General features: G+C 50.3%; 1 protein-coding gene across 11 annotated transcripts in view; it reads right to left on the bottom strand.

The window, feature by feature from the left end:
• The window catches only part of CSGALNACT1 (chondroitin sulfate N-acetylgalactosaminyltransferase 1), a 323,288-nt gene that overhangs the window by 68,472 nt on the left and 228,923 nt on the right, over nt 1-25,893 (bottom strand). For 5 of the 11 annotated variants that reach the window (XM_089302844.1, XM_089302845.1, XM_089302846.1 and 2 more), the window contains one exon: nt 16,588-17,414. In XM_089302844.1, coding sequence (XP_089158970.1) covers nt 16,588-17,152 — 565 coding nt within the window. In that variant the 5' untranslated portion in view covers nt 17,153-17,414. Of the gene's footprint in view, nt 1-16,587; nt 17,415-21,957; nt 22,151-24,056; nt 24,187-25,893 lie in introns of those variants that run through there. The other 6 variants (XM_089302847.1, XM_089302849.1, XM_089302850.1 and 3 more) reach the window with 3 other exon arrangements.

Below are 25,893 nucleotides of genomic sequence, written 5' to 3'. Positions count from 1 at the left end.
AGAGAAGAAATGCAACCAGGCTTTGACTGACGCAACTCCAGCTGAAGCCACAGCCCGGGCACGTCTGCCGTCAGCCACTGCTAAGGTGCTGACTTCATGTGCACTGTTCACAGGTGTGTTCGGCACTGAAGTGCCTTTCCTCGGGCCTACAGCCTGGCCTTCCTCCCCACATCACCCCACTATGACTTCCCATTAGTGAAATGCTACAGAGGTCCCAAATCACGGTGCTCTCTGATCAAAGGTGGCTTGAGGCTTTACAATGGGAACATGAGAAAGAATCACCTCCCAGGTCCAGGCAGCCAAACCAGGCATGAATGCAGATGGGCAATCATTCCAGGTCAACACGTCCCATGTCACACAGTTCCCAAGGGATGAGCTCTCACCCCAACACACTCTTTGTACAAAACCAGGATTAATATTCTATAGACATCTCAATATGACACTGGGAACCATATTATTAACATAGGGTGAGAACAGAACGTCAAACCTGTGAACAGAACTTCTGAAAACTTCTCCAGTGATTGGGCTGGTGTGGTGTGGCAGGTGAAGCCACTGCCTATGACACTGGCATCCCATATGGGTGCCAGTTCATGTCCTGGCTGCTCTGTTTCTGATCCAGGTCCCTGCTAATGGCCTGGGAAATGGAAAAGCAGCAGAAGATGGCTCAAATACTTGGGCCCCAGCCACCCACCTCGGAGACCCAGATGAAGCTCCTGGCTCCCGACTTCAGGCTGGCTCAGCCCCGGTGTAAATGATGTTTTGGAGACGATTCCAGCAAGGAGAATGAATCTACCATTAATCTAATGGTGCCTTAGAGAAAATCAAGGGTTTATGTGGGTGGATGTGAGCAGCCAGGGAAGGAAGGAGTCTTTAAATTCCTGTGGGGTGGGCATGGCGGTGCACTGGGTTAAGCTGCCTCTTGGGACACCATATCCCCTGTCAGAATGTCTGGTTCGAGTCCCAGCTACTACATGCTTCTGATCCAACTCCCTGCTGATGCACTGGGAAGCAGGGGGCGACAGCCCAAGTCCTTGGGTCCCTGCCACTCATAAGGGAAACCTGGCTGGAGCTCCTGGCTCCTGGGTTTGGCCTGGCCCAGCCCTGGCTGTTGCAGGCATCTGGGGAGTGAATAAGAGGATGGAAGACACAGCTCTCCATTGCTCTTTCAAATAAATTAAAATAAATGATAACCATTAAAAAAAATAGACATGGTACTACTAACGTGCATTTTTCCATGCATGCCATCATGGACATACATGTAGTGACTCCTACTTGAAACTGCTTACAACTTCACGAGGTAGGCATTAACGTCAAATTCACAGGGACAGAGACTGAGGATCTCAGAGGTAAAGCACTCTGTGTTCACGACACGTCAGCTACGTGGTCCAGCTGAGATTTAAGTGCAGAGATCTTCAGTACATATGCATGTACTTCAGACGTTTTCCATGAACATAAACGTATCCTGTGATCCCGTTTTCCACAAACTGTCTGAAGCAGCCTCATATTAGAAGAGAGCAGAGATGGGCTTGTCTAACAAATGTTCCCTGCCCCCCAGCCACAGTGAACCTGGAGACCTTTCTATACAGAGCAAGGACTCTTGAAAGTTAGTTCTATGCAGTAGCCATGGAGTACATAAAGGCTAGGAAGAAACCATGGCCCCCACGTGAATGACAGATGGTGTATTTCCTACAGGAAGATAAAGACCTGAGACATGGGAGACCAGCTCACTTAAGAAGGCCACCAGCAGGGGGCTGGTGTTGTGGCACAGTGTGTAACACCACTGCCTGCAATGCCAGCACTCCATGATGCCATCCCATATCTGAGTGCCCCTTGGAGTCCTGGCTGCTCAGCTTCCAATCCAGCTCCCAACTAATGCGCCTGGGAAGGCAGCAGAAGATGGCTCAAGTGCTTGGATCCCTGGATGCTTGTGGGAGACCAGGATGGAGTTCTTGGCTCCTTGCTTCAGCTTATCCCAGCCCCACTGCAGCCATTTGAGGAAGTGAACCAGCAGATGCAATCTCTCAATCTCATTCTCTCTCTCTCTCTCTCCCTCCCTCCCTCCCTCCCTCCTCTCCCCATCACTTGGCTTTTAGAATAAATATTTTAAAACAATATAAAGTCAATAGCAGAGAGAGACAGGCACAGGGCATCCTTGGAAGAGAGGAGATGGGATCTGAGCAAGTGGGAGAATCAGGACCACCACTAAGACAGCAACACCCACCCTTTAAAGTCACTCAGAATGCACAATGTCATCACTGTCAATCACTCATTGAACACCCACTTTCATAGGTTTAGAATTGAAATTCCTAGTCTCTGTCTCAAAACAAAATTTATCTCATCACTCTGTAGGGTCGTCCTTTCCTCCGGTTTCACACGAGACCTTCCTCTTCCTCTCCATGGCCGGCCCCTCTGCCTGCCCTCTTGCTCACACCTCCCCTTTGAGGTCAGGTATCCATTTAACTGAATTTATTTCATTAACATCCATATTCCTGGCATTCTGCAGGTGTGAGGCCTTCAGGGCGTTATCCTTGATCTCAGCCTAGTGGGGTTCCCAGGTAGCTTAATCAGCAATTACAGAGCACAGATGCTAGGGAAAGAGTGCAGGGGTGCACTGTGCTACCAGGCATCCCACCTTGCACCTTCACTGGCTCCCACTACAAGGGCATCTTCCTCCAGCCCTGTTAAACAGAGTCAAGTGTCTCCAATGTGAAACTAAAAACAGAAACCTCCCCTTCAACCTCTTATTTGGACAGCCAAGCTGGGCTGAGGATATCTATCAGCTGTGATAACACAGTTACACATAGCTTCTAGCCCTGTGCCTTCTGACCACAGTGTCTTTCCAGGCCTGGAATGGTATCCACAGCCTCAGAACGGACCAACTGTCTCTGTGGTCTGATCGCCATGTGGGCCAGCTGCCTTCCGTGACCATCTGTTCTCCTGATGTCCACAAAACACCCCCAACTTCTGGGATTCTCGGCTACGAGCCAGCCCCAGTCCTCGTCAATAGCCCTGTTCTCTCAGCTGATTTTCTAGTTCCCCTTTCGGCTGCAGGTAGAACACTGCTGATTTTGGCGTTCTAAATATACGGCAGAGCACACAAACCTGGCTACAGATGGAAGCCACGGACGGGGGGCCATGGCAGCTCACACTGGTTTCACACACCGACTTCATGACATGTTTTGGGGGAAGGAAGGGAACAGGGAGAGACAGGCTAAAAATATAAAATTCGCTGTTGATGGTAGGGTTTTTTTTTTTTTTTTGGAGGGGAAGGAAGCAGTATTCTGACCTCTTTCTTCTTGTTTCAAGATCTGCATCACTTAAAGGCACGTGGGAGGGCTAAAACAGTTAGGAAGGTGCCACAAGGAAGGGGAGTATGGCTGGCAACACCACGACAGCTGGGTCTGCCAGGTGGGGACCACAAAGACAGAGCCCTGGCGTCTTCTGCAGAGCCCACTGGAAGCCTGCACCTGCTCAGGGATTTATGCTCAGTGGATCTCTCCAGCACAGGTATCTGCAAATCACCCCGACCAAGGCAGACGTGGGGCTCAGGCTCCAGGAAGCTCTGCTCAGAGGTGTCCAAAACACTGATGGTCAGCTTCCTAACACAGCCCCACCAAGCAGGCTGCCTCCTCCAGCAGGGGTATAAGGTAGACACTGGCCAAGGCTGAGCCATGACCTGTAATTTTATTTGTCCCTTCTGGGTCCTCCTGGTGGAGTGGGCAGCTGGAAGGATGCCCTGACACCACCACCTTGAATCCTGCGCCCATGTCAATCACGTCATTTTACTGCAAGGTGTAACAGTAACGGATGTTCAAAGCAGAATGTCTGGAATATGCAATCACCAATAATTCCTTCACTCAGAAAAAAAGAACTTAAAATGTTTTCATGTAGCGTTACTATCTCTCAATCTTTTCCCTCTGTGTAGACCTAAACTTTGTCATTATTCCCACAATTAAAATGATAGCTTTGCTCATAGAAACACTTTGCCCCATTTTATTTAGCATTTATCAAATGATTCCAGTTGTCACATATTAAGTAGACACTACAGAATTTTCTAGTCTCTTATTGTTAGACATTTGGGTGTTTCTAACTTTTCAGTATTACAAATACTTCTGGGATGAATATTCTGGATATAAATAGTCATGGAAATTTCCGAGAATAAGCTTTAAGTGAAACTCCTAGAGAAGACACACTTGGAAGGCTTTTGTTACAAACTACCTTAGAGAATGGCTCTATCATTTTATACTCGCATGACTAGGTGTAAATTTTCATCTCGTCCATCTTCACCGACATCATATCTCAGCTTTGATAACTGTGGCAGCTTAATATTCAACTTTGTTTTCACTTTCTCTATTCCTCAGGTAGAAAACCTGAACACCTTTCAGACAGCAGTGCCTGTTCATTTGTGATCTGTTCATTTTTGCCCATTTTTCATGATGTCTGAGAACTTGCATGTTTCTGTGTAGCTTTAAAACGTTTTTTATTAAAAGTGGGCAAATGATTTATATTTTTATAAAAAAAGACGTATTTATTTGTTTTAAAGGCAGAGATACAGAGATGTAGAGAGAGTGACAACAGAGATATCTTCTATCTGCTGGTTCACTCCCCCAAATGGCTGCAATGGCTGGGGCTGGGCCAAGCTGAAGCCAGGAGCTTCTTCCAAGTCTCCCACGTGGGTGGCAGGGGCCCAAGTGCTTGGGCCATCTTCTACTGCTTTCCCAGGCATATCAGCAGAGAGCTGGATAGGAAGTGGAGATGTTGGGACTTGAACTAGTGCCCGTGTGGGATGCCAACACTGCAGGCAGTGGCTTAACCTTCTACACAACAGTGCCAGCCCCAAACTTTTTCTTTTTAACTGATACAAACTAATTGTGCATATTCATGGGGCACCGTGGTAATTCAACACTTACCTGAACAATGTGTCATGACCAAATCAGGGCAATCAGCTTTCCTACCTCTGTGCATATTTTTTGGGGGGGTCTGGAGCCTTCCAACTCCTCTTCCAATTCTTATAAACTACATAATAGTTGGCAAACTGTTTTCTACCTTTGTCAAACCAATGGTTAAGAATGCTAAACTACTATGATTTTAATGACTTGTGATTACTTTAAAACTTACTGCATGAGGTTAGACAGTCATCTTTCCATCTGATTATCTTTTTTTTTTTTTTTTTGACAGGCAGAGTGGGCAGTGAGAGAGAGAGGGAGAGAAAAAGGTCTTCCTTTACCGTTAGTTCACCCTCCAATGGCCGCTGCGGCCGGCGCACCGCACTGATCCGAAGCCAGGAGCCAGGTGCTGATTACCATTTAAAGCTCTTGCCAGTATTCCTGCTGAACTAGAGTCCTTTTACTTTATATTTGTTGAACTCTGTATTTGGTGGATTGTTAAGCCCTAGATTATAACGTAAATTAAGAATATGTTATCTCAAAAACTAGAGAGAGAAAGGAAGGAAGGAAAAAGGAGAGAGGGAGGGAGGAAGGGACCATCATTGTGTTTTCTGAATTGTACTTATGAACTGTATTGCATCTGTTAAAAAACTAAAACCAAAAAATACGTAACAGACTGATGTAAACTGGAGTCCTCTACTGCACATGGCACGCTGGCTCCAACCCTGCTCTTTCTCAGCCTTCCCAGCCTGTACACTCTTGTTCTTCAGGGTCTACTTCCAAGGCTTGCACATGTGAGAACTGGTGTTCCTGCATCCTGGCATAGTTCATGGGATATCAAGTTCTCCAGCTGGTGAATGCCAATCAAAACCACAGCGAGAGGTCTTATCACCCCATGGAGAATGGCTATTATCCAAAAAGAACAAAAATGCTGGTAGGGATGTGGAGAAAAGGGAGCCCTGGCAGACTGTTGGTGAGAATGCAAATTAGTACAGCCGTTATGAGAACTATGCAAGTGCTCAGAAACACTAGAAATAGAGCTACCGTGTGGCCCATGTACCCTCCACAGGGGACAGAGCCAAAGCAAATGGCATCAGCCTTTTTATTCGGCAGTATTTACAACAACCAGGATATACAATCAAGGGAGGCCTTCATTTGCAGATGAATTCATAAAGGAAACACAAAACACACAATGAAATATCGTTCGGTCATGCTCTTTTTACGTGTCACTCTTGGCGTGTCATACGTGTCTGTGCTGTCCACTAGTTTATGGAGGACATGACTGATTCTGAATACACTCGTGGCATTGACTGAAGGGCACTGAGACACACTTTTATATTCCATCAGCTTTGTACGAGGCCATGGAGTCTGCAATTTTTCATGAATTCCAGGGCAATTTAGTTTGTGGGCAGAGGTTACAGAGATTAATGATTTCATTAAACATGGAGGGAAGGCCAAAGCACCCTCCGTACCATTAATAAACTTTACTTATTGACCATAAACATATTCATAATTCAAAGAGGTTTGGCCGTGAACTTGAAAATGAATAATGTGTTTACACTGTAGCCTTACAGGGATATTGGTAACCAGTAAGAATTCTTTAGAAAATGTCGAGAAATTTACAGGACTTGAGTAACAAAACACAAACTACATGAGCATTAAGGAAGCACCTGTTCAGAGAAGCACATAGCTTGGGTCAGAGCACAGCCCTGGTCCTGAGATCAACCAATGCCCCCTGAGCTAGTCCTGTGTCTCTAGACCCAGGGTAACCCAAGTGAACAGTTACCCAAGGTGGTGAATTCCCTGTCTGCTCAGCTTCCAGCACACTCCTCTGGTCTCCTCACTCAGAATGCACCTGCTGCTTGTTTCCTGGGGTCTAATGTGAACCCTAAAGCTCCATCCAGGTCCAGCCCCTTGAACTGGGCCATGCACCCTCCTGGGGCCAGCCTGCTGACAGGTGGCCAGCTTCGCCTGAGCCCAGCCTGACACTCTCATCTGACTTGGCTTTGCCCTGAAGGATTTCTGGATGTGGCATAGTCCACCACCATGCAGCTGGAGCCCCAGCTGTGTTCATGCTGTAGCTGTTCCCTCCTGCCAACTCAGTGCCCCAGCCTTTGCCACCAGCTGAGCAATGGCACACGATGCTTTGGGCTAACACGCTGGAATGTTTAGCCTCAATCTAGCGATAGCATCTTTGGAAAATTATTTCCAAGTTCGAAGGTCATCGTTCTGGCAGTCACTTGGTTTCAACAGAAAACAATGTGAACAGATGTTTTCTGCAATGCTGGTCGGTTGAATTAACTTCATGGTGAATGTACGACTCGGGTCTTCCTTCTTTTAGCTGCTACCCCACTGCCCTGCCCTGCCCAGTGTGTACTCACCGAGAAGGTTTTGGTTTGGCATGGAAGTAGTGGGAAGAACTTTACAGAAATAGAGAGTGTAGCTGTCTTAAATTCCTTCTCAACAAAGCTGTCATATAAAGAACAGCACAGGTGCCCCTTCATGCACTGCCCGTGAGGACTGGCTGGGGAAAGCCTGGAACGCGGGTGCTGCGGGAAGGAGCAAAGCACCCTGCACACGCGAGTCCATCCTCCCCATCCATCTCACCACAACGCCCTCAGCTCAGAACCCAGCCATCACTCACCTATTATTAAAACCCTGTAAAGACTTTCTGAGCTTCTCCACCCTTTTACCAACTTTTTTGGACAGAGATTTTTATCCTAGTCAGTTAAATTACTTGCTTGTTTGAGACATAATTTGCATACAACACAATTTATCATTTAAAATGCACAAGTCAAGAATTCTTAGGATGTTTACAGAGTTGTGCAACCAATTTGCAATTAATATAATGAGAGGATGAGAATATGGTACAAGTTAGAGGGGGTTTTTGTGTTTTTATTTGTGTATTTATTTGAAAGAGAGAGAGAGAACACAAGAGCGCTTCCATCTGCTGGTTCACATTCTAAATGGCTGCAATGGCAGGGCAAAACCAGACCTAAGGCAGGAGCCAGGAGCATCTTCTGGGTCTCCCATGTAGGCACAGGGGCAAGGACTTGGGTCATCTTCTGCTCCTTTCCCAGGTGCATTAGCAGGGACTGGATCAGAAGCAGAGTAGTTGGGCCTCGAACTGGCGCCCATATAGGATGCTGGTGTTGCACGCAGCAACTTTACCTGCTACACCACAATGCCAGCCCCATAAGTTACAGTTTTATAAAAACAACACGTTCTGGGGCTAACGCTGTGGCACAGTGGGCTAAGCCTCCACTTGCAATGCTGGCATCCCATATGGGTGCCGGTTCTCAACTCAGCTGCTCCTCTTCAGATCCAGCTCTCTGCAATGGCCTGGGAAAGCAGTGGAAGATGGCCCAAGTGCTTGGGCCCCTGCACCTGCATTGGAGACCCAGAAGAAGCTCCTGGCTCCTGGCTTTGGCCCAGCCCCAGCCATTGTGGCCATTTGGGGAGTGAACCAGTGGATGGAAGACCTTTCTCTCTCTCTCTCCCACTCTTTGTCTGTAACTCTACCTCTCAAATAAATAAAACCTTAAAAAACCCAACAACATATGTTTGATTCATGGCCATAGAACACAGAACACAGGATTTGAGGTTTTCAAAGTAACTCTTCTAGTAATGGACTTCCTGATGAGCGGCATTGCCACAACACCCCCACTTATGAGATCAACACAGTTCTGTTCTTTTAAACTGCTGGAAAGTGCATGGCAGCCAACTCTAGGTTCTGAAGTTATGAGAAGAGGTTATTGATTTGCAGAACAGCATAAATAGACAAAGTAATCAATAGGTTTTAAATTATAATTGCACAAAGCAGCTTTGGACTTCTGCACCTGCTCCAGGATATAATAAACTGGACTGAGTAAGTACCTCTCACAACAAAAGGAGACTTCAAGTGCAAAACTTGTTTTCCATCTTAGTGCAGAGCGAAGTCCACAAAGCAAACGGCTGGCCCCAAATCTAAGCAAAGATGAATCCTCGCTCAGCAGGCAAATGCACCTGGCCACAGCAGTCAGACTCCAAGCAGCTGGTGTGGGCCCAGTGTGGGCCGGCCAGGCATGCAGCTGCATGGGCTGCAGAACATGCAAAAGTGTGCACGCTGCCGCAGGCTCTTTCCCCTGAACCCCACTAGTTTTTCACAGAAAAGGTCAGAAGGAACCTTAAGAAAGTCTCAACTCCATGTAGACCTGGGGGGCGGTGCAGTGAGCAAGAAGCCCCCACTGGATCCTTCTCCCCCGTCTCCCTGCAGTGGAAGCAAAGCCTAATGGGCGTGGGGGGGTTAGCAAACATTCTCAGTCTTGGAGAACTGGTGATGCTCACAGCAGCTTGGGAGAGGGGATAAGAAAGCCCCTCCTCTCCCCTGAGCGGGACAGGAGAATGTTCCATGACCAGTGACAAAGAGCCTGCTCAGAGAAGCTCAGAGGCAGCCCCACTGCCCTGCATAGCTAACAGCTTGAACAGCAAAGTAACTGAGAACAGTGCTGGGAGCCATGCAGGAGAGGCATGTCTGAGGGAGAGGTACACGGCAAAGCTCAGAGCAAACAACAGCCTGCAGGAATTTAGATACCGGGGTGCACCGAGGGTAACCACAGCAACCACAAACCTCAAGCCCAGCCCAGCTCCTAATGGCACAGTGTCTTGACTTGGGATGCTTCAACTTACTCAGGATGCTGCAAAAAAAACCACCCACACCACTACTGCTTTCTTAACAATTTATTGTTTCACCGACTTGAAAGACACAGCAAGAGAGAGAGACAGAAAGAGAGACAAGCGAGCGAGAGCGAGAGAGAAACATGAGTGCATACACACCCATCCACTGGTTCACTCTCCAAATGGCCACCACAGCAAGGGCAGGGCCAGATTGGCCCAGGAGCCCGGAACTCCATCCTGGTCTCCCAAATGGGTGGCCCGGGCTCAAGCACTTGGGCTGTCTACCACTGTTTTCCACGTACATTAGCAGGGAGTTGGATCACAAGCAGAGCAGCTGCAAGCGTCAGCTTATCCAGGAGCACCACTAAACTGGCCTCAACTCTTGCTTTTTAATTTCTTTCTGGTAGTCAGTAAGTTACACAAGATAGCCAACACTTACCATAAATAGGCTTGGAGTGAATGATTTTGCCTGGAAACAGGCTGGGGTAAATGTTCTAAGCACAGGTAAGGGAGGCTGGGCTCAGCTAGGCCGTTCATAGGTTATAAAATACATCAGCGACACTGACATTTTCAAACCAACTGGGCACAACCTATGGTAATTCAAGGAGTGTGTGCAGGTGAGCTGCTTCCTTTGCTCTCGCCCTCACTGACACATGCACACACATACATACACACATGTATACACACACACACTACACCTAAGGCCTAGAAGAAGGAAAAGCCATTTCCAGGTATGAATACCATTTACCTTGGTGTCTACTCAGAACACAAGGTGTCTGGTTTTCAACAAAAAGAGGTATAAGAAAGAAAAAAAAAATCCAAGACACAAAAGCATTGTCAGAACCAGACTCAGACTTAACAGATGCTGGGCCATCTACCCAGGAACGGACAATCCCTGAGCATCCAGCAGTCACCCAGCCGCCAGTGCTGAAGCCCTCATGGAACCCTCAACCACTCAGAGTCCTGCCTCCCCACGTGGGCAGGCGGCAGGTGCTTCAGGCCTGCCCCAGATTTCTCCTCCATTCGCAGCCCCTCCAGAGCTGGGACACACTGCACACACACGTCAGTTCTCCACACACGCAGGCTGACCGAGGCCTTCAGCCACACCGGAACTGAGGAAAAGCTGGTGGCCTGGTTGAAACAACAGCTCCTTCCCAACGGACACCATGTCCCAGTGTGGCAGAGCAGGCTGGAGTCTGAGCAGCCGTGCCTGCCGCCCCATCCGGTTGTGCCATTCCTGCAGCTGAGTCCTAATGGCCTCCTCCCCCTGGTGCACCCTGTTGGGCACACGTCCTCTAGTGTGTGCGAGACCCTGGCCAGGCACCTCCTCCACGAAGCACTGCCCGACCACTCCTGCAAAAGCCAGTTTCCTCCATCCTGGACACCCCTGGCATCCTGCATGCTCTCTGACAACACATTCTGTATGTGAAACCGATGCCAGGTGGAACAGGTGCAGCTCCATTGGAAAAATATCCCCTAGGGTCTATAGCCATACCACCCCTGAATTTTCCTAAGCAGGGTCGGGCCTGGTTAGTACCTGGATGGGAGAAAAACATCCCCTAGGACCTACATTGCTTTCTGTAAGGATGGAGAAACTCCCAACAGTCAGAGCTGCCAGCTTCTGCAGTCTTGGGACAAAACACCCCATGCACAGGTCCCGCCAGTCGGCCACAGCCCACCGAAGGTCAACAGGGCTCACCCTCGCCAGAGGGGCCCAGACCACATGGCCAAGAGTCCCACTCCACCTCTCTTCCCCTTTGCCTTTCCCTCCCATCCTTTCAACCTTGGAGGCAGGCCTGGCCGCACAGTCTGCAGGGCCCAGAGGACAATGAAAATGAAGAGCCTCTTTATTGCAAAATCATTGAGCAAGCCAAAGTCTCCCGTAACAGCAGTCATTGATTCCAGCATGGGCATTTCTGGTTGCAGGGCCCCGATGGAGAGCCCAGGGGCTGGATTCCCCTGCCCTGGGCCGCCTTCTCCCTCACCAACACCAGGAAGATTTTGCACTACAAAACGGAGTCTCAAACCCCTTCTAGCTCTATTTTTGAATGGAAAGTATTTTTCCCTCCTTGTAGGAACACAGAGCATCAGCAACACAAATGAGACAGATTGAGAGGGGAAGGGATGGAGGGGATGGGCCAGGGACCATCACCTGCTCAGGGCTTACTAATTAGCCACAGAGGCCGTTCCAGAAGACAGTGCCGAGGGCAGCCACCGCTGCTTCCCTTGCAGACGAAGGCTGAGAACGGCTTTTGTTTTTTTAAAGATCTATTTTATTTATTTAAAAGGCAGAGTTACAGAGCCAGAGAGAGAGAGAGAGAGAGAGAGAGAGGGAGGGAGGGATAAGGAGAGGGAGGGAGGGGGAGGAGGGAGGGGGAAGAGAGAGGGAGGGAGAGGGAGGGAGATGGAGGGAGAGGGAGGGAGAGGGAGGGAGAGGGAGGGAGAGGGAGGGAGAGGGAGGGAGAGGGAGGGAGAGGGAGGGAGAGAGAGGGAGAGAGAGGGAGAGAGAGGGAGAGAGAGGGAGAGAGAGGGAGAGAGAGGGAGAGAGAGGGAGAGAGAGGGAGAGAGAGAGATCTTCCATCTGCTGTTTTACTCCCCATAGGGCCGCAATGACCAGGGCTGAGCCAGACGGAAGTCAGGAGCTGGGAACTCCAACCAGGTCTCCCACGTGGGTGCCAGGACCCAAACACCCGGGCCATCTTCCACTGCTTTCCCAGGTGCATTAGATGGGAGATGGATTGGAACCGGAGCAGCTGCAACTTCAACTGGCACAGTGACACGGATGTCAGCAGCTTAACCTGCTGGGGCATAGTGCCGGCCCCAAGGCCAAGCATCCTTACGCTGTCAGAAAGTCTGCTCCTGCCACCTCACCCCCACCCCAAACACAGATGAGGCCACCCACTTGCAGAATTCCACGCTTCCTTATTTCTGCACCAATGTCCCTGGTTGTCCCCCAAATGCCCAGAAGTGCACCTGAATGCCTGTCATACCATCTTTCCCCCAAGTCACTAAGATGGTTATAAAGCGACATCTCAGTGATATGCCTGTGAAAGAAATCAATAGAAATAAGTAGGTGAGGGGCTGGCACTGTGGTGCAGCAGGTTAAACTACCACCTGTGTTGCTGGCATCCCATATGAGTTGGAGTCCTGGGTACTCCACTTCAGAACTAGCTCCCTGCTAATGAAGACGGGGACACAGAAGATGGACTGATGTACAGGCCCCTTCCATCCATGTGGGAGACCCAGATGGAATTTTAGGCTCCTGGCTTCAGGCTGGACCAGCCCTGGCCATTGCAGCCATTCAGTGAGAGAATCAGCAGATGGAAGATCTTTCTCTGTCTCTCCCCCTCTTTCTGTAACTCTGCTTTTCAAACCAATCACTCAATCTTTCAAATAAATATATAGAAAAGAAGAAATGATTGCTTAGCAAAGCAATCAAGAAAAGGAGGGGAAGAGTACCTTGTGTACTGCAGATAAGACAGGCTTGGAGGCTGGGGGTGGGAGAGCTGTGAGGAGCCTGAGTTCACATCTCTTGTTGACAGATGGGGAAACTGAGGCTCAAGGGGTATAAAGACACCAGGGAAAGTCGGAAGCCCCCTGTGCTGTGTCAGAGTGCCTCTAGTCACACAGTGGCTTTATGATGGACACAGAAACTATCCCCTGGAAGCTTCCATACACATTATTGTCTCTTTAAACACAGGGCATCCGCCTGCCTTTTTGTATTCAGGGTTCTGCAGGTGCACTGCCCTCTCTTAGAACTCTGGGGTTGTGGAACTCCCCCATTTCCAACCTGAACCCTTTCTCTGGGTTGGCACTAAACTGTTTCAACTCTCTACCAGCTGAAACCAGAAGCACAAAATCCCTCTCTCTAGGGTCATGCTCAGAAACTCAAATAAGCTATCGGAAAGACGCCCTTCACTGTCAAGAGGTCCCAGCACGTGCCAACCCATTATAGAAGGCAGATCTCAAGCCAGACCTTTCCCACTCTTTCTTTCTCCTTAACTAGGTACAGATGAAGGACTGCGAACCAGGACTGAAAATGTTCTCAATAGCCATTCACTCCAACCACCTCTCTGAAGCTAGAATCGGGATGTGTAACCGCAGGCCAAGGGTCATCCAGTTGATGATAGAATTCTTCAAGTGCCAGGGATCCCGCTTTGTTCTCAAACATCACTATTGTCAAAGCGACTCCTTTTATTAATTCTGCCTCCCCACTGCTTCCCTGACTTGTACAGTCTTCCACAGTGTCTCACTTCCCATGACTTAAGATTCCCCATAATCGTGTTACAGATAAGACCCAAAGAAATGAAATAAGCCACGCTGTTGATGACAGCCACGTCCGTATAAATACACGTGAAAGGTTTGTGTTTATGTGCTCTTGGCAAGAACAGTTCTGGAGACTGCCACCACGTCTGGAAGACACGCTGGATTACCTGCCTCGGGGCCCCAGCTGTGTGCCACGCCTCAGACAGCACAGGTAGCTGCTGTGAGAAAGTGCCTCAGCAGAAAGTCGGGCACCTGTCACAGAAACCACTCAGGAACAAGAGGCTGGTGCCAGCATGGAGAAACACAGGGCTGTGTATTCAGATACTGGACAGAGAGAAGCAAGCAGATTTCAAATACGAATGCAGACTGAAGGCCACAAGGCAAGCGCTCCCCACAGAGGCAGGCTCTGCATGTGGGCAGCTCTAGGCTGCAAACTTCAGGGACGGTGGCAACTTTTTTTTTTTAATTACATGCAGTGATCCTCCCTGAGGGTCAGCTAGCAAGGTAACCTATGTGGAACTGCTTCACAAACTATAAAGCACTATCAAAAGTTACTTGGCATCATCATCACCGTCATCTTTTCAACTCTGCCCAGTGCTCACCATGTGTCTTCCCAGGTACAGGCAGGACTGTTACATGGCATTTTCAGTATCTCATACAAATGGGTGAAAATATGCACAAAGTTTAATCTTGTAAAAGATCTTTTCAAGATTTCTTTCATTGGTGCCAGCGCTGTGGCTCAAGTAGGTTAATCCTCTGCCTGCAGTGCCAGCATCTCATATGGGCACTGGTTCAAGACCCAGCTGCTCCTCTTCTAGTCCAGCTCTCTGCTGTGGCCTAGGAAAGCAGTGGACAACAGCCCAAGTGCTTGGGCCCCTGCACCTGAGTGGGAGACCCGGAAGAGGAAGCTCCCAGCTCCTGGCTTCGGATCAGTGCAGCTCCATCCGTTGCAGCTATCTGGGGAGTGAACCAGCGGATGGAAGACTTTCTCTTTGTCTCTCCCTCTGTCTATAACTCTATCTCTTAAATAAATAAATAATAATAATAAAAGATTTATTTCTTTATTTGAAATGCAGAGTGACAGAGAGAGGGAGACACAGAGACAGAAATATCTTCCAGCCGCTGCTTCACTCCCCAGATGGAAGCAATGGCTGGGCTGGGCCAGGCACGTGGGTGGCCGGGGCCAATGTGTCTTTAACTGGTTCAACTGCATGAACTTACAGTTCACAGATTAAGCAAAAAAATCTTAAGACAGGAAAGAACCCAAAGAGAAGAGGCATGAATGGCAGGGAGAGGAGGGGTTCTGATGTGACCACCTTGTCTGTGGACTTGGGAGACAGTGGTCTCATAACCAACACAGGAGTCGGGTGAGGTGGGCACAGCTGTATTACTGGGAGAGCTGAAGTAGATTCTGTTCAGAAACAGGGGGGAAATAACCAGATCTCTGGGACCAGCATTGTGGTGCAGCAGATTTGGCCTCCACTTCTGATGCTGGCATCCCATATTAGAGCATCAGTTCTAGTCCTGGCAGCTCTGATTCTGATCCAGCTTCCTGCTAACACACCTGGGAAAGCAGCAGAAGACGGCCCAAGTACCTGGGCCCCTGCACCCAGATGGGAGACTCGGATGGAGTTCCTGGCTCCTTGGCTCCAGCCCTGTCCAGACCTAGCTACTAATAGGCATTTTGGGGGGATAAACCAGCAGATGGGAGATCCCTCTCTCTCTCTCTCCCTCTCCCTCTTCCTCTGAATCTGTTTATCTCTTCCTCTCTGTTGTTTTACCCATCAGATTAAAAAAATCTTAAAAATAAAAAAATAGAATTAGACACAAAGACCAGTTACTACCAGGCTATCTGGTTCCATGAAGCAAGCAGAACTGTTCATCTAGTTTCCATGTGCCCCGACTCGCGGACAATTCAATGTGGTCTTCATAGACTGGGACCCTGGAGCCGGAAGTCCCAGGTTCAAACCCTGGCTCTGCCACTGGCTAGCTGAGCCACTGGCGGTACTCACTTCATCCATCTACACCTCCCTCTCCTCAAACCCCCACAAGGCCACTATAAGGAAAAGTAAGTAAGAATAACTTGTCCACACAGGGCAGGCTTGTTCCTGGCCCATTCTGAGAAGTGGCCATGAGAAAGGACACAATTAAAAATGCTTGTCACACTCTACTTGGATTTCAAGGTTACACACACACACACACACACACACACACATATATATTTTTTTCTCCCCTTGAAAAGAAGAAAAACGATCCAGCTTCTACTGCCAAGGAACAATGAAATCATCCACTCAGCACTGTGGTTTCCATGATAACAAGGGCAGGTGTTTGGCTTAACGGTTAAGCCACAGGCCGACACCTGCATCCCCTAGCCCAGAGCCGGGCTCTGAGTTTGGCTCTGTTCCCAATTCCAGCTTCCTGCCAATGTGCACCCTGGGAGGCAGCCACGATGGCTCAAGCACTTGGGTCCCTGCCACCCACATGGGAGACCTGGATTGAGGCCCTGGCCCTGGCCCTTGGCAGCACTGGAGGAGTGAACTAGTGGACTGGAGCTCTGTCTGACTCCCAAATAAAACACAGTGTCAACAGATGCTTTTGAAAAATTAAAAAAAAAAAAAATCTGCTCAATGCCTTTGGCCACGTCACATGACCAGCCACGCCACAGCCTGTTTGTTCGCAGCCTCGGGCAGCCGCATCCTGAGTGGTGTGAGGACCCCAGCCGCCTTCCCCTGCTCCCCCTGCTCCCCCTGCTCCCAGACCCCTACCCAAACTCGCCCACCTTCCACGAAGTCCTGGGCCGTGTAGGCACGCTGGCCGGGGCCGCTCTCGGCGGGGCTGTTGAGGGCCTCCACGGCCGCCTCTATAGCTTCCACCAGCTCGTCCCGCTTGTCCTTGCGCACGGGCTTCTCCTCGGGGTGGCGCGTCAGGCCGGTCTCCAGCTGGTACACCTTCTGCAGGGTGAAGCTGTCGAAAGGCACGGCGGCATACTCGGTGGCCAGCTTGACGCCCGCATGCACCTCGGCCCTGTCCACCTGTGCGCGCAGGAAAGCCAGCAGGTCCGGGCGCGGCGGCTCTGCGGCACGGCCCTGCAGCTCCTCCTTGAGCTGGGCAATCTGCCGCTTGAGGCTGCTCACATAATCACGGTGCTGCTCCTCCCACTCCTGCAGGGCCGCATGGTAGCCCTCCTTGCCGGTGGGGCCATTGGCCCTGGGCAGCCCCCGCTGCGCGTCGTCAGCCTTCGGGGTGCAGGCCAGCATGTAGAGCACGGACAGGGCGCAGCTCAGCAGCACCAGGAGCAGCACCACCCGGGACACCCACGCCAGCAGCCCCCTGCGGACCATCATCACTCAGGAGGCATCCCCGCCCGCTGCAGGCCCGCCGGCGCTAGGCCTTGGGGAGCGGGTGCTGGAGCTGCCCTGCGCGGCCTCCATCCATGTCCTTCGGGAACGGGCTCTGGGCCTTGCAGTGAACCACGCCACAGGACAGCTGTCTCCCTTCGGAAGGATGCTCCTCCAGGTGGCGGCGGCGGCAGCGTAATAAATGAAGCCTGCACCTGCACACCTGCATTCCCCGCCCAGTCCTGACGAGCAGCAGACAGGGGAGCACCTGGGAACAGACACAAAGCGCTCAGTGAAGAGGGTGACACCACAACCGACATTCGGGTCCCAGACGATAGTCAGCAGACCCCCACCCCCTCCCGGGAAGGCTCTGGGAGGTGTTCATGGCAGAAGTCCAGAACACAGAACAGTGTGTGCAGGGGTGGGCAATGCACACACAGGAACAACGGCCACAGAGGAAAAAAAAGGCGAACAGGGCAAGGCTTGAACGGCAGCTCTCTTTGGGCAGCAGGAAGGAGACTGATTACTCTGCTGCCCTGTATCTTACACATGTTGTAAAATCTGCACCACGGCCACATTTGGGGAGGCTCAAAGGCAGAGAACTTCAGTGACATTGCAATGGCAGGAAGCTGGTGCCCAACAGCAATGCAGCAGGTCTGTGAGCTTGCACCTGCAGGTGTTCACCTGTGTGCCCCCCTCCAGGACAGACCTGAAAGGGGCTCAGGTGAATTCTAGGATTTCTGATGAGGAGGCAGGGACACAGCTGGAGGCAGACATGTGCAACACCTAAATGTGGAGGGACAAAGTGAGAAGTGATCAGGGGACAGATGCGCCAGCTAAGTCCCCCAGTTCTGTGTGCACAGAAGATGAGGTCATTATGGTGGGGGTGGGGGTGGGGGTGGAGGCGGGGGGCGCAGGTGAAGCTGGGAGAAGTCCAGAGACCAGAAACACTGCCATGCTGGGACTCCCACCCCAGGCAGCTGCTGCTCCAGTTTCTGTGCCCTCCTGTCTGCTCCTCAGAAATTCTCAGACGGGGCTGGCACTGTGGCACAGCAGGTTAAGCCGCCTCCTGCAATGCTGGCATCCCATATGGGCCCCAGTTCGAGTCCCAGCTGCTCCATGTCCCATCCAGCTCCCTGTTGATGTGACTAGGAAAGCATCAGAAGATGGTCCTAGTTCTTGGGCCCCTGCACTCATGCAGGAGACCCAGATGAAGCTCTAGGCTCCTGGATTCAGCCTGGCCCACCCCTGGCCATTGCAGCCATTTGGGAAGTGAACCAGCAGATGTGAGAAATGTTTCTCTCTGTCTCCCCCTCTTTTTCTCTGTAACTCTTTCAAATAAGCAAACAAATATTAAAAAAAAATTCCCAGGCACATCCCAGGGCCTTTCACAGACTGCTTCTGAGAGTCATATGCATATGCCATTTTTTAAAAAAAGATTTATCTATTTGAAAGTAAGAGGGGCTGGCGCTGTGGCATAATGGGTAAAGCCACCGCCTTCAGTGCTGGCATCCCATATAGGCACCGGTTCGAGTCCTAGCTGCTCCACTTGCAATCCAGCTCTCTGCTATGGCCTGAGAAAGCAGTGGAAGATGGCTCAAGTCCTTGAGCCCTGTACCTGCATGGGAGACCTGGAGGAAGCTCCTGGCTCCTGGCTTAGGATTGGCACAGCTCCAATTGTTGTAGCCAATTGGGGAGTGAACCAGCAGATGGACGACCTCTCTCTCTCCCTCTCCTTCTCTCTCTGTGTAACTCTGACTTTCAAGTAAATAAATAAATCTTAAAAAAAAAAGAGAGTTACAGAGAGAAAGGGAGAGACAGATAGATATTCCATCTACTGGTTCACTCCCCAAAAGACCGCAATGGCCAGGCTAGCCAGATCAAAGCCTGGAGCTGAGAGTTTCTTCTAGTCTCCCACTTGCAAGCAGGGACCCAAGCACTTGGGCCGTCTTCCACTGCTTTCCCAGGTGCATTAGCAGGGAGCTGGATTGGAGGTGGAGCAGCTGGGACTCGAACAAGCACCCATATGGGATGCCAGCATTACAGGTGTAGCTTTACCTGCTATGCCACAATGCCAGCCCCTCCTTCTGCCACTGTAAAGAACTCATATTTAATCATTGTCGTGATAATTCAGTTCTTTGTATACTTTTCACCTAACCCAAAATCTAGATGCTGGGCCAAAAAGTCATCTCATTTGCTGGTGGGCTTACTAACAGGAAGAGAGAGCCAGACCAATTAGCAACTTGGACCCCTGGGGAAGTGAGAGAGGGGTTCCCCTGTCATTCTGCCTATGTGGTAGGCACAGGGGGTAGTAACAGGCTCCTGGACTTTATCTGCATTTCCACCTGCTGTGTGTTCCCATTCTAAGACCCAGCAGATACACCTCTTACAAAGACCACTGCACCACCAAAATGGTTCATTGCTCAATTTCCCGTACAAATCCAATACATAAGATCTCCTCTCCAGTATTTCCTGTGGCCTGAGGATTCTCTCTACTATAATTTAAAACAATACACAATTATTAGTGCTAAGTTTAAAGCGCATGTTTTAGCCCTGGAAGCCTTTTCTGTGACTGATGAAAATCTTGGGATTTGTATAATTACTATAATTCTGTGATTAAAAACATCTCAGCTTCGGTGTTCAGGCACCTTGCTATTTTTAATGAAATCTCTCAGATGCACTCCCTATATCCAAATATTAAATTACCAGTGAAGACATGTCACCACATTATTCTGCCATCTTAAAGACTTTTACTTTAAATAGGTTTTCATTAAAGGCAAAAAAAATAAGCAAATGAAAAAAAAAAAACAAATAGGGAACATTCAACTCTATTTGTGTAGTGGAAACTAAAAAGTGTGCAGACTTCCTAATAGATTTTTAAGTGGAATAACATATTTGCAGAATATATTGAAATCATTGGTTAACTGAAGCTGTAGCTGAAGACTACAGTTAATGAAATGATTAGAGAATTTTTTGTTCTGATCCATGAGTCTCTTTCAAATCTAGGTTTGCAGATTCACTAGTAGAAATTTCATGGGCATTTGGTAGTCTCCTCATTGGAGAAGAGGAGGAGAAATCACAGGTTTTTAGGAAAACGGCCTTTTAAAAAGAAATAACATAAAAGCTATAAAAGTTGCTGCCAAAGAAGCAGGGGTGAATTTTTCCTTTTAGAAGCACTTAACTTGGGCCAGAAGCAAAACTCCACCCCATTCACAAACTGTTTCCTAACAATTCCAGACGTCTCATCTGCAATCAGAAACGCTGATGGCTGGCTGCCTGCAGAGGCCTGAACGCCCTGCTTGCTGGCGCCAGGGGAGGCTACTCCTCTGCATCCCGGCCTCCACGGACACCGTGGGTTTTCAGCCTGGCAGCACAGAAGTGACTGTCACTTTCCCAGCTTGGCCACCGCCCAGAAGGACTATCTTGATGCAGGGAAACCAGCCCAAGATAGAACTAAGCCCCCAAGGCCCTGTGTGCTGGGAGAACTCCTAAGTCAGCAGGTAGGAAGTGTTCAGGATGGGCTGATGGGACACACCACAAAATTACCAAGCACCACCACAAGCGAGGGGGGGCAGTAAAGACACAGCTTACGCCATCCCTGCAGCATGGCACTACTATTTTGAAAACTTAGGCAGTTACGTTTTTTAAAAAAATTTTAAGAGAGAGGCAGAGAGAAAGAGGGAGCTCCCATCCACCGGTTCAGTTCCCAGTGCCTGCAACACCTGGGCTGGGCTGGGCTGAAGCCAGGTGCAAGGGGCTCAGTCTAGGTCTCCCCTGTGGGAGGCAGGAACCTGATTACTCGAGCCATCACTGCCGCCTCCCAGGGTCTGCACTGGCAAGAACCAGAGCCAGTTATGGATGCTGCGTCCTCCAACATGGTGTGCAGGTGCCTTAACTACTAGGCTGAGTGCCCCTAGCTCAATATCAGGGGTTAGGCTTGCTGCTTGCCATGCCAGCACCCCATAGCCGGGCGCCTTGCCTCCTGGCTGCTCTGCTCCCAATCCAGCTCCCTGCTGATGCACCTGGGAAAGCAGCAGCAGGTGGTCCAAGTGCTTGAGCCCCTGCCAACCATGCAGGAGACCTGGATAAAGCTTCTAGCTTTGGCCTGGCCTAGCCCTAGCCACTGCGGCCATTTAGGGAGTGAATACAGTAATGGAGGACCCCTCTGTCTCTCTCTGTAACTCTGATTTTCAACTAAATAAATAAAACTTGTTACAAATAGATACAAAATATTTTTTAAATAGGCATAAAATATTAAAGCTACATTCCCATCAGCTAAGTGTATGGATGGTGGATGGGGAAGGGAGAGTGCTCAGGATTCAAACGTAAATTTTAATACAACAGAAGTTGAAGATAAGGTTATTGATGAGGATTTGCTCAGCTATGCAAGTGGCTACAGGTACTGTCCACTTCATATTCAAGTGGAAGCTCTCCGGAGGGGAAAGCCAGGCAGGCTGCAGAGTTGCAGACTCACTCGAAACACCCTCACAATTCCTAGGACAGAGGGGCTGTTGGGATGGGAGCCAGCACCTCACACAACAGATCCTGGGGACAGTCCTGTCACAAAGCTCACGCGTGCCATCACAGAGAGCTCCCAAGACCCGTGTATATCAGTGTCCACAAGAAGCTCCTGAGTGGCCATCAGGGTCAGTGGCTTCCCTGCGGCTAGGAAGTGCTAGTGCACTGGGCAATGTCGGGCCTTGTGAGTGATCGTGGGCAGTGTTCAAGGAGTGGCAGCAAATTCCACCTGACATCCCCACCCTGCGAGTGGAAGCAAAGCAACAACGGTGTCTGCGGAGTACGGTCATTACCATGCCACCGCGTGTGGGTCTCCCTGGCGCCGGCGGTCGGCTCTGGGACAGCACAGGCACGCACGCCCTCCATCCAGGGATTAGCAGTACCGCAGGACACACACGGCGGCCCCACCTCTCGGGTAAACGCAGCAGCGCCCTGCGCTTGCTTGTGTGTGGAAAAGGCAGCATGCGAGGACTCTTACCCAAAGACCTGCTTTCACAAACAGATATAAAGCGAACACTGTACACTTTATTTGAACATATGGCTTCATTTAGGAGTCCCTCTAGCTCGGTTTCAGAATTCCTGTGCGCAGACTGTGGTGGCCAGCCTCCGAGGTGGCCCCCACGGACCTGCCTCCCGGTGTTCACACCTTGGCATGGGTGGTAGAAGTGACCCACAGCCCACGGCAGGAGTGGAGAGATCAAGCTATGAAAGACTTGCCTTGGGTGCCTCCTCCTCTCTCTCTGCAAGCTTGCATGGCAATCAGCTGAAGCCTCCAGCCAACAGCCAGCAGGGGGAAACTGAGGCAGGCCTGCCAACGACCCCCCAGGTGAGCCTCGCAGTGGATTCTGTGGCCACAGACAAAGCCACGGATGGCTGAAGTGTGCCAGATTGGTTGCGCCCTGGTGATCGTAGCCTGGCTACGCTGCCCTTGGGGTTCCTGGATCTGAGACCCCAAGATATGATAAATGCCTGCTGTGTTCAGCTGTTTAAGTTTTGGGATAATTTGTTATGTAACTAGTATGTAGGATCACAGACTTTAAATTCACATAAAATGCCACCTTCCAACCTCACAGGTTGTAAAAAGATTTATTTATTTGAAAGGCAGTTAGAGAGAGAAGGGAGAGAAGGAAGAGAAGGGGGGGAGAGGGGGGAGGGGGGTAGAGAGGGGGAGAGGGGGGGAGAGGGGGGGAGAGGGGGGAGAGGGGGAGATTCCATCCACTAGTTCACTCCCCAAATGGCTGTAATAGCCAGGGCTGGAGTGGGCTAAAGCCAGGAGCCTGGACCTCCATTTGGGGCTCCCATGTGGATGACAAGGGCACAAGTACTTAGGCCATCTTCTATTACTTTCCCAGGCCATTAGCAGGGAGGTGGATCAGAAGTGGAGCAGCCGGGACTCAAACCAGTGCCCATATGGGATGCTGGCACTGCAGGCAGTGGCTTAACCCACAGCACCACAATGCTGGCTCCTGTAAAATGTGCTAATATGCATTATCTCCTGCAAGGCCCAGAGAGGCTGTGTGACTTATCTAAAGCCCCACAGCCTGCCCGCAGTGGAATCAGGACTCAAAGCCCTCTCTTATCAAAGCCCAATATGCTTCCTGCCATAGCGCATGGCCCAAGCCCCCAAGGTTTTACTCTTGAGCAATGCTTATTATTCCAAATGCTTTTCCTTTCTTTCTGTTAATGTCAAAGACTTTGGGAAACCAGTCCAGTAAAAATCAAAGTCAAAATTTAACATGTTTAAGGGGAAACCTTAAGATAAGACTGGAATTGACCACACAGCGCCATCTAGAAGGAGCTGACACCTGGGCCACGTCCGGGAAGGACAGCAGAAGCCAGGTCTGCCTCTCCTCCCACAGTCGACCACGCTGCTCAAGTGAGAAGCCCGACACTGTTCCCAGACCTCCCCTCTCCATCATCTTCTACACAGCTCCACTTCCAAGCTCCTGGCTCTGCCTCGACCACCCCAGACGAGGCCCCACCGCCAATTCCCTGGGAGGGGATGCACTCACCACTGAACATGGGAGGGGAGGGGGCCAGGGCCGGACAGCAGAAGCCACCAAAGGTCTGGACACCAGAGGAGGACACTAGAAATCCAGCAGAAAGCAGAAGAAAGCCCTAACAAAGCCTGAAAGACCCGAACGCTTGCAGATCCTGCTCTCAGGACCTGCTTTTCACAGCTTTCCCGTAACTTTATACGAGGATGCTGCCTGCCTTCTCTCACAGGAAACAAACCCAAGCCAGCCAGTCCCTGCCCCTGCTGTCTGTTTCTCTCCCCCCACCCACCCCGTGTGTCTCATACACAATTGCTTCAGGGCCGAGGTACTTTCAAAGAACTAAATGATCTGAAAATGAACATAATAGCTCATAATCTGCCCCAAACCACATCCACCTGGAAGCCTTCGCGCTTTCTCAGATGTCACAGCTCTTTCTGGATCTTTCTGGAATGCAGGTTGGTTTTGTGCACCGAGTCCTCGGTCAGCATCCGCGCACCTGCCAAGTGCTTATCCTCAGGTGTGTTTCTGAGAACAAGAGAAGAAGCTAAGGCAAGGAGAGAAGCAGGTGAGGGTTCCTGTGCACAGATTCCAAGGTGCGGAAGTCAGATCCTGGTGAGAGAACAGCGCTTCCAGGGTCAGCCAACAATCAACACCAGAGTCTCGGGCCCCTGTGCAGGAGTCTGGAGCAGTGTCCCCTGACCTCCCTCAGCCCTGACACCTGCTGTCCAGCACAGCCCGCGAGCTCAGTGCACAAAGAAGGCCCCCACCCCACATGGTCTGCCATCTTGTTCATTCCAGAAGGTTTTTTTTCCATTTCCCCTCTGACTTCGGCTCACAAGGTCAACTGTCTCATTGGAGTGCCTGGGTTCGAGTCACAAGGTCAACTGTCTCACTGGAGTGCCTGGGTTCGAGTCCAGGCTCTGCTCTCCATCCCAGCTTCCTGCACAGCCCTGGGAGAGAAAAGCGATGGCCCACATGGTTGGGTGCCTACCCCCCCTATAGGAGGCCAGGATGGAGTCCCAGCTTCCAGCTTGGGCCCTGACCAGCCCTGGCTGTGGTGGGCATCTGGGGAGTGGATCAGTGGATGGCTTCTGTCTCTCTCAGTAAAAATAATTTTTTTAAAAGGGGCATTGCATTGTGGTATAGAAGGTAAAGCCACCAGGTGGGACACAGGCATCCAGTAGAGCAGTGCCAGTTCAAGTCCCTGATGTTCTGCTTCCAATCCAGCTTCTTGCTAAGGGACCTAAGAAGGCAGTGGATGAAGGCTTGGCCCCTGCCACCCCTGTGGGTGACTTGATGGAGTACTCGGCTCCAGGCTGTGGCCTGGCCCAGCCCTGGCTATTGCAGTTATTTGGAAAGTGCACCAGCAGATCAAAGATCGATTCTCTCTCTCTCTGTCTCTCTCTCTTCCTTTCTGTGGCTCTGCCTTTCAAATAAATAAATCTTTAAAAAAATTTTAGAAACACCAGCTGTCTTCAAACTTATTAAATATAAATAGCACATTCCAGGCAGTGATAAGTTTTGAACAGGTACTATATATGCTATATACGCAAACACATTAATTTACAAAATACATACAAATTTTGCAATGCTAGTGCCTTATGTATTTACAAACAATACTCCTAAGCAATGAAGAGGAAATACTTTGAGACTGATGTGCTACCTACTGTGCTAATGAGGCCCCTGAGGAAATACTTTAAAGTCATGTCTCCTCACCGTGATGGAATATGGTGGGTATCCCCCAGGCACTTACCACTAGTCCCCTGCAAACACCCACAAAATCCCACCCCAACGGACTCCAGACCCCAGCACGAGGCCCCTGCCTTGCTCCCCCCTGTCCCTGGGGGACGTCTGTACCTTCGAACCCCAGTGTCTCCATCCCAGGTCCCCAATACCTGCTGCCTCTCCCAGAACCCACTTCCCCTCCTCCCAAACTGGGAGGACTTGCACTTGGCTACCAAGAAGCCTGGCCAGGGTCTGCTCTGGGAAGCCTCACTACACGCAGGCTCCAGGAGCTTCTTCTCCAGCACAGACCGGCCCCTGGGAGCGGCTGACCCATTGCCTTTCAGCCAGGAATTCACAGGGGTCTGTTAAAGGAGCTGTTCTGATTCCACATGCCCCAGGTGGAAGTAGGAAAGGGAAATTAGCAACTGCTAATCAGAGAATGAAATCCCAGAGATAAATCACAGCCACACACACACGCACACACACGCACACACGCGCACCCACACG

This window comes from Oryctolagus cuniculus, chromosome 8, assembly GCF_051225735.1.
Source record: "Oryctolagus cuniculus isolate XC-2025 breed Fujian yellow rabbit chromosome 8, ASM5122573v1, whole genome shotgun sequence".
Classification (NCBI taxonomy): Eukaryota; Metazoa; Chordata; class Mammalia; order Lagomorpha; family Leporidae; genus Oryctolagus; species Oryctolagus cuniculus.
Note: the sequence above shows the minus strand (reverse complement) of the source record. Positions and strands in the feature narration are given on the sequence as shown.